This window comes from Leuciscus leuciscus (assembly GCF_965113295.1).
Source record: "Leuciscus leuciscus genome assembly, chromosome: 4".
Lineage (NCBI taxonomy): Eukaryota > Metazoa > Chordata > Actinopteri > Cypriniformes > Leuciscidae > Leuciscus > Leuciscus leuciscus.
The window spans coordinates 6,029,517-6,046,009 of NC_138728.1; the positions used below are offsets into that span (position 1 = coordinate 6,029,517).

Sequence of the window (16,493 nt, forward strand, 5' to 3'; positions counted from 1 at the left end):
GATATGGAAACTGTAATTGCCTCAATTCATTGATTGCTGGTCCGACTCAGAATCCAATGTTTTACCAATATGAAGAAGAGGGTCTTATCTCAAGGAAAAGAAATGTACTGCATGTACACATCTGGAAGGATGAGGCACAGAGTGCATGTGCACACATGGTGTCATTCACACCTTTATCATATATATGCAAATAACACTCAATATGTCCTGAAATGGTAGGGTGCAGTGTTGTATAAAGTATCAATACACTATTTTATCCCCCAAAAAAACCTTACCATTGTCTTTGTACATCAGATGCAGATTTGCTAGAATGAACAAATAATTATTGGGCATTCATGACATATTAAAGGTGGGCACAAATAACACTCTGAAATGGATCACTGATAATACAGATTGCAGTGTTTAGTAGCTCATGAGAGACATAATAAAGTAACTGAAATTAAATGCACTTTTGTATCAAAAGTATGTCATCAGCTCTATTGCTCTAAACTGCATGATAACTAATCCAGGATCCAGTATGAATTGATAAGCAGAAGCAAACTTGATTTATTTAAATGACTTTTATTAAGTTTACAAATAAGGTAACAAATGCTGTTTTATTGGAGCGCAAAGCGCAGTTTTATATGAAGCTTGAACATCCTATACTTAGTGCAAAACAGACAGTTAAACATTGCAGATGATTCCCTACTTGTTTTTGTTTGGTTTTTATTTTAAGGATTTTTTTTTAACATTTTGTACAATGTTAAATATCATACGGAGAAAAAAAAAAACACTTAATGAAAGTCGCCAGAAGAAAATCTAGAGACTCAAAAGACAGCAAAACAAGCGGATCAGATTGCAGTAAAAAACTAAATAACTTAATGACAGGTCAGTAGCATTAAGTAAACATTGTTCTGTTGTATTTCTTTCCACAGGAGAGCGACTAGAAAGGAGGGTTTCATTCAATAAGATCCTTTTTGAGTGAGTTTGTGTGCATTTTTTTCTGTGTAACTGAAGTATCATGCAAAAATAAAATAAAAATAGTTATAATCACAATGTGTATCGATACTGAATGGCTCATTCGCACATCAGCATGCTACAAACACAATTTCTTTCAAAGTAAAGTGAAGGATAAAGAAAAAAAGAGGTTTTTATATTTTTCAAGGTGCTGTTATCATTTACATCAGAGGTCAGAGGTGAATCTCATTTAAATGTTGATGGTCCTGCACTGCAGTTACATTAGCGCCCTCTACAGTCGAACAGGACGACCTGTTTCTTACAGCGAGAGCAAATTAACACTTGTATCTGGGACAGGGACATGGCACTCAGAACGTAGTATTACAGATTTCATTAGTCTGAACACTGAGCGGGTGGGACCTCTTTGTTAAAGACCTTTTGATGTGTTCACAGTTTGAATGAACCGAACGACGTAAAGTGGGTAAAAAACGAGCCGTCTACAGGTAAAGCGTTGTGTACAAAGCAAAAGGAAAAACAATCGTATTTTAAATCTAGAGAGCCAGTTGAGAATCTACACTGTACAGTTGACCTAAAGTGACGTTCCTGTGCCACACGTTTCAAGCACACTAAGCAGAATGTAACCAGTCATAATCTAAGTCCTTTCAGTAGTTAAGGTGATGAGAGCATCTCCGCTATGCTTTGTACCCCAAATCAAATGCTCTTGTTTCTGGTGAATCAGGACTGTTCTCTTTTCATCTGCACAGTCGAATGTGCAAAACGTGACACTAAAAAGTAGTCTGACGTTGCAGGTCTAATGCAGTTAATATTTAGAATAAACCAAAGCATTTACAAGAGTGATTTGACCGACTGCTACAAAGAGAGAGAGAGAGAGAGAGAGAGAGAGAGAGAGAGAGAGAGAGAGAGAGAGAGAGAGAGAGAGAGAGAGAGAGAGAGAGAGAGAGAGAGAGAGAGAGATCCCCCAAAAGAAGCTACTGATCTGCCATAAAACCGAAGGCCGTTGCCAAGAGTACAGTGACGTGAGAACTTATATGGGCAGTGTGAGTTAAAAAGAAGAGGTTTGATGAGAAATCAGCGAGTATTACTCTTCAACAGTGCTGCTTTGGCAGAGAGTTGCGCTCTTGTGTCGGTGAGGGTTGCTAACTGTCTTTTCTCACCTTTCTGGTCCTTTTCTCGCTCGTGAAGTTACACTTGCTGTCACATCTGTTGCTAAATGAGTTAAACGTGCCTGTCCACGCTCACCGGAGAGGGTTTGACACTGGATGGTGTCAAAACCAATTAAGCAGCGCTGCAAAAACATCTACGCTATTGGAGGTTCTGAAATACTTACAACATACTGTCCCATGCCTACTAACTTCCCTCATCCTGCGTTTCTATCTGAGCCGATCCCTCACCTTCACAAGAACTGCTCATGCCGTTTAAGAATCCGTCTGTAAAATAAAGACACTGTGGTTATGCTAGGAATGGTGCACTGATGATAGGCACACTTACGCTTAGCATACTTAGACCGATCAAAGTTTCTAAAAAACTCAAGCCTCAAGTACTTTCACAGCCTTTGAATGTGATATAATGGCTGGATCATGTATTTGTACACTTTATATAAGAAGCTTTTTGCAACTTTGCCTAAAGGCTAGGACTGTGCCATCAAACGGGTTCAGATGTATGGCCAATTCAAAACGACACCTCGTTTCCGCAATATATTAATATTCACCCTCTGTGAAGTCCAAAGACCAGCACTCCAATCAAGCGCAATGCTTGAGACTCTCCGCTGCCTTATATATCAAACCCTGAAGCAAAAAAATAAAAATAAAAAAATAACGCAAGGCACTAGAATCTTCAGAAAGCTCACTGGGCAAAGGGAAAAAGGGAAAGATTTTGTTTCTTCAAGTACATTAATTGAATCCATTTTACATTCACATTTATCTAATAATATAAAGAAAGTAGAAAGGGGAAAAGGGTTAAAGTGTCTCCAATAAAGATGTGAAAAATGAAATAGCTAGCCTTACATCTCATGAATGCTAATATCCAAAACCCTCCAAAATTTCATGTTTTTTTTTTGTCTACTTTTCTTTTTAGCTAATGTTGTCCAACAACATTTATAATAATCACAGTGTTTTAACATCAAAAACTGATGAGTAAATACAGGTCCATACAGAACACGACTTCTTATTTGAATGTCTCGATCAAACTATCGTAAGAGGCCCCTAATGCTGCCATGATTAGAAAAAGCTGTTACATTAGTCATAGATTTAAAGCTTCACGGGCCTCCATGGTAGAACGTGTGTGATTTCACGGTCCCGCAACCCCTAGTTTCGTATCCAAACCCCAATCCAACTGATTGTATCCACTATATTACACGTCACCTTGTGGTGTGGCCCAATGAGAAAACCGTAAGAGGACTGTAAGCGTGTGAGTGTGCTGCAAAGCATGCTGGGAGCTGTAGGAGCTTGGTAGTACAAACCTTGGGGGCAGATGAAAGGCCTCTGAACATGTGACAAAAAAATAAGTCCCTAACATTCTGCTACACAAGGCCGGCTTGAAGGGCATAGGGAAAAAAACAACAACCAACCAAACAAGCAAATGGAATCAAAACCCTAATAACCCAATTTAAAAACAAAGGATATCTGTACATTGTTTTTTTGTTGTTGTTTTATCTAATGAAGGCCACTTCCTGTGTTTTAAAATGGGCTTTTTTTTCTACCATTGTAATTATTGCATTATTCCATGGCATTGCAGCAGAGGGTTTAGGGCAAGAGGGGAACAAGGACACTAGGTTCGCTTACCAACACCCAACCGACCTCTGTTTGGTGATATGCTTGATGTATGAATTTATCAAGAGGATATACAGATAGATGGATTCTGGGATGGGTGGAGGTGGCATACATTTCACCTTAGGTCAGCAAACCTCTAAACACAAGTCAAGCCCCTTAACAAATGTTTGGGGGCTGGGTGGTGAAGGATGCACACACCTTAACAATAAAAATGGTCACACCTTCTTTGGCCACGTAACATTGTATTCAAAGTGTCCATTGTTTTATTTTCGTCTTCTCTTATCCCTTGGGTCGTTGTGCATCATCCCTGTGGCGTATCCGTGAGCATGCAGGATGATTCTGGCGTCTATCCTTCTCAATCACCCAAAGGAAACTCTTATGACAGAATCTCTGCAATGCAATCAAATACTTGCTTAAGTCCACTTTCAGTCCGCCCCCTTCGCCTCTGACTGCCCCCACCCCCAACTCGAGAGTTATTTATGCCTGGCGCGGCTAGGCCCTGCCCTACGTGGTCTTCAGGTTGGGTCCACCCGGGTGGCTGACTGACTTCTGCAAAGTGCTGATGTGGAAGGTCTGTAAAGGAGCGGGCACCTGGGGATATTGGCCCAGGGGTTGTGAGGTGGCCAGCAGACCGGCCTGGGTGTGCGTGGCAGAGCCAGCCCATTGGGCGCTGTAAGGAGCGGAGGAGTAGCCGTACTGTGGCGTGGGACACAAGGAGCCCTTCCGGGTCCCCAGAGAGGTAGCGGGAGTGTTGGGCAAGGGCGAGTGGCCACTCAAAGTTGAAGCGATGCTTGGGCACAGCTGGCCCGGAGCCGAGTACTTACGGCCCATGTTGGCAGGAGGGACCATCTGAGAAGAGGAGGAATAAAAAGAGCATGTTAATCAGGTATTATAACTTCAAATTCAACTGTGAGGTCTGAGTTTCTCAAGGATAAAGTCTTACGTCGTAGTTGTGACCCTGAGGCGCCACTTGTTGTTGGTGCTTGGAGCCTCTCTTGCCCTGCGACAGGTTCATAGCATCCCTGGCCCAGTTGTCCACCAATTTGTGCAGCTCGTCTGTGAACATGCCCTTGCAGCTCTGGGACTGAGAGACGGGCGGTTGGTTTTGATTCTGACCAGTTCCCACCACCGTGTTGGTGCTGCTCGTCCCTGAGCGGAGAGGAAAAGAGGAAGAGAGAAGACTGTCGTAAAGAGGAAGTCTCTCCAATGGATGTCACACTGAAATATCTGATACAATCTGAAGCCCACAGACTATATCAATGTGTACATGTATATTTTCATATACATTCCCTCTCATTAGTTTACATACACCTTATATAATCAGCAAAATGTTTGACCTAAAAATAAGAGAGATTTTGTGCGGCCCTGATAAAACTATTTGAAATAACAGATTTGAGAATCAAAAGTATGAGCTGCGATTTAAAATCTTGCATTCAAGTTAAACCTGGAAATAAACAAAGTGAAAAAAAAAAAAAAAAAAAAGTTACACTTTTGTGATTTTGATCATGTGAACTCATTGTGAAATGCTTTTTTTTTTATCCAATGAAGCACAAGATGCTCTTTGGATCATCTCTAATCATGCTGGAAAGCATGATCATCAGGTTATACACGATCTTGTGGAGTTCATTAATACCAAAATACCTGTTTGGTAAAATATCAGGTTCTTCAGGACAAAAAAAAAGTTTCATTATATTTATCTCTTCCAATTTAAATAAATGCGAAACATATTACATATTATACAAAGGGTATGTAAATTTAAGAGTACAACTGTACATATAATGTCATGTGTATACAAAAACAAAAGTCATGGCAGTGAGGCCCTATCGAGCACCTGGGCGTCCGCTCTGAGGCTAAAGTGACACTTTTATCACTCTGACTCCAGCCTGCAAAACAGGTCACGAGGACAACATTAAAACACCATCTCTGGCTTTCCATTGGAGCACAGAAAACAGTGCTCCGCATCTGCCTGGGCTTTATCATCATGCTTGCCATGGTTGTTTTTATTGCAACACAAGAGGGAGCAAAAGGGTGGTGAAATGGAAATGGATTCACCATGGAAATGTTCAACACTTACTATTTAGAGACTTAATGAGATAGTTGATTAGTACCATTAGCTAAACTAGTACAAAAATGGTCAAAATCTTGTCAGCACATTAATATTTGTGGGAAGTATGAGTAAAAAAAGCCTCTTTCTGAAGAACAAACCATAGCAATGAGGATTATGTGGTACATAATAATAATAATAAAATAAGCTAATTACTGAGCAGTTAATGCGAAGCAAAATGAAAAATGAGTGGAAATGCCTCAGCTTCTTCATAAGACACATCACTGTCATGAGTAAGAGATGACAGGCTTTACTCATGCACTGGCACATGATTGGTCAATTTATATATACATGTCTGTCAAGGAACATTTAAGAATATACTGTAAATCAAAAATGGAAAAAACACATTTTTCAAAATCAAATCTTGCACAGTAAATTACATTGGGCACAAATGTCTTGCCAAATATCCAGGCAGCCATCCGGCGACATAGATAAGACCTGTTAGGATGGTAAACACAGCCCCTCCAGAAAGCAGCAACGGAAAGACGACATTGCGCCAAGACTGAAGCACCGAAAGGTATTCTGGGTGATGTAGTTTACAGCAAGCCATGCTTAGAAAGATAGCTACTCCTTTTTCACCATGCTGGTGCTGATGCCAAAGCCAGTACCCGATTTGGCCCTTTTCCATGCATTTCCATTGAAGGAAAAATGGTTTATATTGGCCCTTAAAACTAAAAAAGTTATCAAAACAACAACTATATATATATAGTTTGGGGTCAGTATGTTTTTATTAAAGAAATTATTACTTGTATTCAACAAGGATGCAAAAACTTGATCAAATGTGACAGTAAAGATACTTATAATGTTACAAAATATTTTTATTTCAAACCAATGCTGTTCAAACTTTCTATTCATCAAAGAATCTTGAAATAATGTATTACTGTTTCCACAAAAAAATAAAGTTTTCAACATTTAAAATAGGAAATGTTTCTTAAGCATCAAATCAGCATGTTAGAATGATTTCTGAAAGCTCATGTGACACTGAAGCTTTGCCAACACATGAATAAATAGCTTTTTTAAATATATTAAAAATAAATTGTAGTAACATTTCACAATATTACTGTATTTTTGATCAAATAAATGCAGCCTGTGTGAATATAAGGCTTCTTTTAATCATAATATATTGTGGATGTTAGAACATTCATAAAACTAGACCACTGGCCAAGCACCAGCACCACTTGCTGGAAAAGGAGTGAGGGAGAGGCTCCACACAGCGTGACTTCAGCACTTACTGGATGACTTCCATTCACTTTGTTCAATAATATGAATATGGGAGGATCTTGGATTCCTGGTTGTGAAAACCTACCTTTGTATGTGCAAAAATGTGAGCTGTACACCCTTAATATGGTAGCGTGTGCATTGGACAGTGATTAAGCCTTGTGCACAATGAGGGGGAAAATCAGCCAGGCCTCATTATACCCTTGTAATGGGTGAGAAGAGAAGCTCCATCCAAACAGGATGAGGTCGATGTGTAGTAAGCGGGATGAGTCTTAAGGGGATAAAGAAGAGTGCAGAAGGCAGTCTGGGGCTTCAAATTGGCTTGTGGATAATGGGATGAGTGCTCAGACGGGTCCATTTAGAGTGCATTAGCTGATGCGGAGTGTGGCGTCGTCGCATGGCGAGTGCCACCGGTTTGGAAAAACATTAGCATGCATGTTCGATAAATAATTTCCGGTTGTCTCGTTTTCATGTGGAAACCAAATTTAGGGTAAGGTGTTTGTTTGTTAAGGGTAATGTTTGAGTTAAATTTGAGAGTGAAAACACGTGACATGCCACACTTATAAAAAACATGAATGGGTCATCACAGGAAAGAAATGCTCAAGTCAGCCTGAGAGCTTAAGCAAGGAAACTAGCTTCAACAGGCCACAGGACATGAAGTGAGGGGTGATGACAGGAAAGAGAAGGAGGGAGGGAGTGGGAGGATGTAAAATAGAGAGATAATTACTACAGAGTTGGTTGCAGGGGCACACTTTTTTCACCATCTTCCCTGAAGCATGGAGAGAACGGTGAGATTGGAGAGAATCAGTGTTGCAGTAACTCCACGTCCAACACAGTGCATTATGGGAGTGTATCAGAGCATGCTAGTCTAACACCTGATGGCTGTTACATTCATACTGTATATTTCCAATAACAGTGAAGGTGGGGTGAGTGGAGGAAGGTTCTCATGTGGTTGTGACTACTGGGTCTGTGGTCAAAGCCAGTGAGATCAGGTGCATTCACATTGTGAGAGCTGCTAATAGAAGACAAGATTGCAAAGGAAGACTGTGCTGAGATGAGATGATGTGTGAAAGTACCTGAGCTGAGGGACGGGAAATCTTTTTTTGTTTCTTGTAATAAAAAAATAAAAAAACTTAAAACAAAACAAGACTAAGTGAAAATTCAGAAGATTGTACAATAGATGTGGAGACTTGCCTAGAATGCCTTGAGCCTTAATTTTGAAAGTGGCTGTAATCATTCGAGGAAATGAGAATAGTAAGTTGCCGGTTCACACTGCATTTGTCAGAAAAGGAAGAGCCATGTTTCAGCAGATACATTGACGTGTCATTATGATTTGATCACACTATATGGCTAACACGTTACAATAAGGTTCAATTTGTATTTGTGTTACAGCAAGTATCATGAACTACTGTAACAATCAGTGTTACTGTTAACTAAAACTATTAAAAATCAATAATTTTCAGTAACAAATAAAGTTGAAATAAATGAAAATATAAATATTAGATCAGTTTAAGTTGTAGTGCAATTACTAAATCTAAAACTGAAATAAATAAATAAATAAAGCTAAACGGAAATATTTAAAAAACTAATAAAAATGGCAAAAGTACATAAAACCGCAAAAAATTTAAACAAATTTTTTTTAATTACAAATATAAAAAAAGCTAATTCAAAATATAAAAAAATACTTTAATAGTATATAAATTACAATACAATTCTTACAATATACAATTTTTTACACTTTTCCTTTTACACATTCTTCCGTGATCTTGTTGTGAAAATTCTGAATACATTGTTTAAACTACTTGAGAACTGCTAACATACAAGCTTCGGGAAACTGTCAAATGCAGCATGTAATTAATCTTTTAAATTATTAGTAATTAATTTATCTTTAGCAATTTTGTTATTATGTTAAACCAAACTTGAGCATAAATGCAATGTAAAATATTAAAACTAATAATACAAATGACAAAGTGTCCATCGTAAACGATTAGAAATAATTAAATTAGAAATAATTATTGGACCATAGGGTTACACTAGTGCATTATTGGATATGAACGATAATAACTGTTTAGTGATGAATATAAGTTCTTTTTAAGATTCATGACACAATGTCTGAGATGATCAGCCAATCAGAAGGCTTGGCAGAATCAAGAACTAAATCACATGACATTGTAGGAAAGAGACAAAAGAAAAAGCGTTACACACAAAGAGCCAAGCAGGGCGTACTCAGAAAACGCGTCCTCCTGCCACCTGGTTTGAAGGTCACTCTCTCCGACCCACAGCTGAACTTTACACAGCCTGTGGTACAAAAAGAGGGAAAGAGAAAGAGAGAGATGGAAAAGAGCAAGAGACAGTGAGAGAGAGAGAGAGATAGAGAGAGAGAAAGAGATGGAGCAGATAGAAGAGAGAGAGAGGTAAAGGAAACGTACACAAATACACAGTGAGAATGGTAACAGAGGTCAGTAAGCCATGAATTCCTGACAGATAGAGAGAGTGAAGGAGGTGAAGAAGGGGAGGAGTGGCCCTGGGTGGAAGAGCAGAGGAGGAGAAGCACCCCCTGGAGGCACAAGCATCAGCCCTGCAGCTTCATCCAAATCAAAGCGTGCGCTTTCTCAGATGGGCAAAGCAAAGATTTCTACATTAAGATTTGATTAAACCTGAAGCGCCAGAAATAGGGCCGATATACGAAACACCACAAAATTCACAAGAATGTTAGAGGGAAAAATAACACAATTTCAATGACCACTTTTAATAAGTTTTCTCCTCAAATTTGGAAGACTCACAGGAAGTAGGCCACAGTTGCTATGTGTTACTAAAACATCCAAAATAACAAAGCCAACAGAGTATACTATGCAGGCATGTGATCAGCTAAAGACTAAAAAGAAGGAAACCTGACCTTCTAATGTAAGATTTTTTTTATCAAATTAAAAAAAGATAAATATCTTCTTTTGCAATACAAATTGTACTGTAAAGTGCTTTTTTTTTGTGCATTTAATAACCATGATAATAATATATTATATTATAATACAATATATGTTTATAGTAAAAGTATTAATAGATTAATGATCATTATTAATACCATTTTATTTTACTGAACAACAGTAAAATTACTTACATTTATGGCTGTCTTAATTTTCAAACATTACACCATTAATCTTTTATTTTGGCGGAAAGACCTTATCGCTTGTTGACAACAACAGATTTATAAATGATTTTCATGATGAATGTCGCGTTCCTAAATGCAACTTATAAGCAACTCAAACACACAGCACTTGCAGAGTAGCATTAAAGAGATAGTTCACCCATAAATGTAAATTCTGTCATCGTTTACTCACCCTTAAATTGTTCCAAACCTGTATAAACGTCTTTGTTCTGCTGAACACAAAGGAAGATATTTTGAAGAAGGTTTGTAACCAAGCATATCTCGGGCCCGAATGACTACCATAGTATTTTTCCCCCCTACTAGGACATTTATACAGGTTTGGAAAAACTTGAGGGTGAGTAAACGATGACAGAATTTACATTTATGGGTGAACTATCCCTTAACTGTGGATCGAAACTGAAAACACAGTGCTGTTAGAGTCCTCTGAAACATGCATCGTGTCAGATTTGATAGGCTATTTATATAATTACATCACAACCGTTGCGATTTGATGATCACACTAACCCATATCATTTCAACTGGCAAGTAACACTGTTTCAACACCTATTTTTACTCACATTTGCCACTTTGAACCCTGGCTAACATGATAACGGTGTCCCACAGATGGCGGCGCGAGCTCATGCAGCGCTGTCAGGAGCAATCCGTGCATGGAATAAATGTATTAGAAAATGTGACATTTTGCAGTTTATTTAGTCATTAAAGGCCATTTCACGATTTCAATCATCATACAGTAACCAGCACACCCCCACCTAACCCCCATGACCACCACCACAAAACCATTTTTCTCTCTCGGATTTATGCAACTCACGTGTGTCACTTTTCAGGGTGGAAAATACGGAAATCCGTATAAAACGGGGAGAAAAAAACACATCCCTGATTATGGTTTTTAGGAGTGAGTGATATAAGAGTTGAAATTAGTTATATATACCATATTTTGGGGATAAATTTGCAAGGAAGAGGGCAAAGCACCAACAGCTGTCCCTTGTTTCAAAAATCAAGCAAATGCTTAACATTTTTAACTAAAAACAGAGAAACTTGACCTGTTTGAATTTTTTTTTTTTTATATATATTTAAATTACATGTAAAAAAAATACTTTTATAAATATATTTTATTGCAATTACAATAAATTATACATTTATTTCATTGCAATAGTTAAATTATGGTTTAAAAGTTTTCTATTGCGATTTACATAAAAACATGCATAGTGGGCTATTGTTATCGACGAAAACTGAGAATGTTGTGAGAATGTTTTTTTTTTCTGTTTATTGCCAACCCATAACGTCACTTTATCATTTTACTTGGTGTTAAAAAAAAAGCAGAGGGGCTGTGATGTGTTTCTTTATTTTTACCTTGCGAGGTGACACACAGACTGGGCGCAGAGAGCGTGGCGTCACTGGTGTACGCGGAGCACAGGTTCTCATTAGAGGGGGAGGGCTTGAAGGATTGGAGCAGAGGGCTACTCCCCCCATCTATCATCCCCCCAGGGCCCAGGAAGGCCTGCTGGGGAGGGTACACGGAGGGAGCACTCTGCGCTGATAAAGTGCTGGTTGCTGTAAGACCACACACACAAAAACATATAGAAGTGCTGATCAGAGCCAGGACACAAGACGCAAACACAGATTTGAAGTTGCTGGAACCAGATTCACAAAGATTTTCAGGAGAAAGAAGTTCAGAAATTTTGTAAAAGGTTCTAAGAAGAAGAACACTAGAACCTTTATGTAAACAGGTTGTGTGCTGCGTTCGCCCAATTAATGACGCTGACACCATAAATGTGCAAATATGAACGTTAGCCCAGGGTTTAAGAATGTAGAGTGTGAAATGTCAGTGTATGAATAACCAGGATTAATTGGTAACTTTGGGTAAATTATCAGCAGTGTGAAATGTGAAGCAAGATAACCCAGAATTCTGTTTACCCGGGGACCCAGGATTAACTATTTCAAGTGTGAAAAGCTCTATTGGAGACTATCCTAACTTTAACCCTTAAACAGGCAACATGCACCACAGGATACAAAGTCTTTAATCTCTTGTAGGAGGCATGAGAAAGAAATTTTCAGCCAATTCTGTTATCATTATCATAGTTGAGTCTGTTTGGAGTATGTGGGTCACATGGTTCAGTAGAAATCTTGTTCCAGGGCTGGGGCCCTTAGGGAAGGTCCTTATGCCCTCCTGGCCTCTGGGCCCCCCCGTACACAGTCCCTCTTCTCAATCTATGTATTTTGAGTTAAAAAATTGTGCAAATATTAATGTTCATATTCACGCTTAGTTAACTACATCTTTGCATTTTTTAACTAGATATTTTATTGCAGGTTTCTCATTTTATGGTATAACAGGGATGTCCAACCCTGCTCCTGGAGGGCTACCGTCCTGCAGAGTTTAGCTCCAAACCTGATCAAACATACCTGAAAAATCTAACCAAAGTCTCCAGGATTACTTAGAAAATGATATATTGTATCTATATTTCATTATGCGATTGATTAGGGATGGCGCTTAACCCTGAGGGCAGTGGACCTCAAGGGCTAGAGTTTCCCACCCCTGAGGTTGAAGACGAGACGGTTTAGCAGTGAAAAAATACAAGAAATGTGTATGCCTCAATTTTAGGACACTTAGACTTGTCATACATGCAGTATAGTTTGCATATTACATTTTTAGTTGTTGCAGTGAATAAATCATAGAAATATTGGTTACACTTTATTTTAAGGTGTCATTGTTACAGTGTAATTATTAAGTGCTGAGTAATATTAAGCAACTACATGTACTTACTATAGGGTTAGGGTAGGTTGGGATTTGGTTGAGGGTTAGTTGCATGTTATTATGCATAATTTACTGTTATTACTATGGTAAATACATGTAACATATGTAACAAGGACACTGTAAAATAAAGTGTTACCAAAATATTGATGACTTGGCTTTTTTATACCCTAATAGGGCAACGTATCCTGGGAGATACAACTCATAAAATCCAAAATATATATCAAATATTTCAAAAATTCCTTTGTATATGTTTGATTTAAGTCCAGATGATATAATGAAATGATTGCTGATAATTTTCCACTCTTGCCTGTTTAAGGGTTAACAGGTTATTTACAATGTTTTTAAATACAATTATTTTATGGAATTTAAATTCTCTCTTTAGGGATTGTCTTTTTACTAAAAAAGATAAGAACGATCTTAACGATATTTTGTATTCCCAAAAAACATTGTCAATTGATCTGCACAAAAAGGCTAAATGGAACAAGTGAATACCTGGCTGTACAGGACTCTTGCTGCCCTGGGAGCTACCGCGGCTGGATTTGCTGCTTTTGCTCTTGGTGGGACGTCGTCTACGGCCAGCTGGGTTCACCACGGGTGGGTTGACCATGGCGGGTGGAACTTTGCCCAATCGGGCAAAAAGGGAATCAATCTCGGCCTTCTGCCGAGTGTACAGGGCCTGACTCTCTATCATGTGCCTGGGAGAAAAACATGGAAAGCACAATTACATTGCATATCTTTCGCCTAGGTTACACCATCCCAGTTCCTGTCACAATGTCTAAATCAAAAACAAACATACTTCTCCCTCAGCTTGTTGACTTCTCTCTTAAAATCATCATCTTCAAACTCAGAGTCATTGTCGCTGCTGAAGTAGGAGCTGACAGAGTTGTTGAGGCTCCCGGGACTCTGGGCTGGACCGTTGCCCACGGCTGGATGGGCTTGAGGTGCTTGCTGGGGTTCTGGGGGTTGTAAGCTAGCTGTTGTAGCCTCGTCCTGTGCGCTGCTCACTGAGAAACGCCCCACCTTCGTGTCCGTTTTGGTGGTAACCTGGAAACGGCCAATGGTGGTGGGCTGAGGGTGGGTTGCCATCTGGTTGGAAAGAGCAGGGAGGCCGTCGACAACATCTGCTCTCGTGTCTCTGAGGGGAGAGGAGGTCCGGTGCAGTGTGTTTTCAGGGCTAGAGAGAGCGGAGGATGATGATGAAGAGGAGGTGGTGGTGGAGGAAGACGACGTGGAGGATGAATCAAAGGAGCCTGTGTGAGCTTGCGAGGCGTTCTCATCAGGAGCCACTGACACCTGAACGAGAGAGAGAACAAGAGTGTCATACACAAACACAACGACAAACACTATTTATACCATAAAATATTATGCTCTGACACTATTGGATGAGAAATGAACTGAGCTGGACGATGACATCACTGTTTTTCTGCAGAACTGCTTTATAGATGAAATTAACTAATTTAATAATTAATGATCTTTACAATGTAACTGAATTAACACTGAACTGACTTCAGCTGAACAATGACACTATTTTATTTTAGAGCTGCTGTGCAGCTGAAATGAACTGTTTGCATCATTGAAACAGTTTTCACTGTAAAGCTGCTTTGTATAAAACGCTATATAAATAAAGGTGACTTGACTTGACTATAAACATCTCATTCCTGTCATCACATTGCGAATGCAAAGTACCTGGAATCGTCCCAGTTTGTATCCTCCTACTGTAGGTGCAGCTGCTTGCTCATCATCCAGAGAAAACGGAACTGAAATGGTATCATCATTAATAAGCAGAGTTGGATCTTTTTGCTAGCTGTTGTGCATTTAAAGAACAGGTAAAAGTAAAGTAAAACCTCAGCACATACCTGGCTGTCCTCCAGGTGGCATCCCAGAAAGAGATGACTACAGGTAAGAAAAAGAATCAGAATACAGACATGTAAATAAAGCACAATATAAATTATTTAATTATTCAAAATGTATGTAAAAAAAGGATAAATTACTATTGTAAAGAAATATTAAATAGTGTACATGTATATAAATCTCTCTTAACTTAGTTGCATATACATACATACATACATACATACATATATATACATAGTAAAAAGGGTAATTTTAAATTATTTATATCAATTATACCTCTTGAAGCAAAAAGTTACATGCTTTCTCTGTTACACTTAAGATTTGAGGAGGTAATTCTCTGGTTTATTGCTGTATGGGATTTAAAAAAACACTTCTTTTATCTGTTCTTTGTGTATGGAAAGTTCCCGTGCCAAAGTTTAACTGCAATAAATTAAATCAGACAGTTCCGGCACTTAATACACGTGTGCTGGTGTTCTTCGGCCAGTCCCCTGTTGGTGTGCGTGTACCTGGTGCGTGACATTGCTGATTGGGACGGTCTCTGGACTCAGTGCCCGTCTCAGCTGGGCATCTAGATCCTCCAGGGGCTGCTGGGACTAAATAATCCATTTCAGCAATTAGTCATGTTCACTTAGCCCCAAGAAATATACACGCACGCGGGCTCGTACAAACACTTATTACTCATGGCAAGTGCACACAAATACAGCAGGGGAACTGTGTATCTAATTAATTTCTGCATGAGACGATCTCTTACAGTAAGTAAAGGGTCAGATGACCACTGCCTGGAAGAACTGAATGCTTTTAATCCAAGCTGAAGCTTCCTTTCATGTTCCACATGAAATGGAGAGTAAATCCTTTAATTGGCCCACGCTCTGCGGTTCCTGAAATGTTTTGTTCAGGTTGGCTCGCGGCTGAGTGCCATCACAGTGTGTTTTCAATTCAAAAGTGATGGATGAAAAATATCGCATCAAATTTACAGGATTAGAAAAAGTCTCTTAGATTTGGTATGAATCGCCTTAAGCAGAAGGGAAGGACTTTCTTTGAGTTTGACTTGAATGCAAGCAGGGTTCAATTTGGAGTGAGGAAAATATACGTTATATAACATCTAATCTTTGATTAATCGAGAATTGTCTGAAATCAAAATTCATCCACAACATGCTAAATATCAAAATTACATGATAAAAATGTAGGGGTGATTGTTTGATTAGAGCTACTTTTGATTACTTGAAATCCTCAAAAATTTTTTTAAAAAAGGGGAAGTCAGAAAATCTGGTTAGAGGACAAGTTAAAAACAAAAAGGGCAAAATTAACATGTAAACGTAAAAATAAGGAAAAATAATTAAAGAGAATAAAAAAAAGTTTAAAGTAAACGTAATCTACTCAATCAAACTACAATGACTGATATTATAAAACAACTTTTCTTTCAAATCTTACAAGGGGACAGAAAAGCACCGCCCTTTATGTTCCCTTTACCTTTCATAAAATAATTATTATTAACAAATGAGTTTTGCTGTTTTTATTATAGTAAAATAAATAAAACCAGAAAATTAGACAAAACACACTGAAAATGTTTCATGTCTGATGTTGTTTTCTTAAAACCACATCTTTCCCGTTCTCCACCCGTCTACGGCAGAGGAAAAGAGAAAGAGCAGCAAGTCAGAGTTAATGAGCGTCACAGGTCAT

At 38.7% G+C, this 16,493-nt stretch overlaps 1 protein-coding gene across 18 annotated transcripts in view; it reads right to left on the minus strand.

The window, feature by feature from the left end:
- Positions 1-541: 541 nt before the first annotated feature.
- Positions 542-16,493, minus strand: part of LOC309496882 (serine/threonine-protein kinase WNK1-like) — a 78,382-nt gene continuing 62,430 nt past the window's right edge. For 3 of the 18 annotated variants that reach the window (XM_082167039.1, XM_082167042.1, XM_082167028.1), the window contains 10 exons: positions 15,320-15,406; positions 14,819-14,855; positions 14,649-14,719; positions 13,759-14,255; positions 13,455-13,657; positions 11,561-11,761; positions 9,253-9,345; positions 7,775-7,816; positions 4,669-4,874; positions 542-4,574 (listed from right to left, as the gene is read on the minus strand). In XM_082167039.1, the coding sequence (XP_082023165.1) occupies positions 4,230-4,574; positions 4,669-4,874; positions 7,775-7,816; positions 9,253-9,345; positions 11,561-11,761; positions 13,455-13,657; positions 13,759-14,255; positions 14,649-14,719; positions 14,819-14,855; positions 15,320-15,406 (1,782 nt within the window). In that variant the 3' untranslated portion in view covers positions 542-4,229. The other 15 variants (XM_082167029.1, XM_082167045.1, XM_082167038.1 and 12 more) reach the window with 15 other exon arrangements.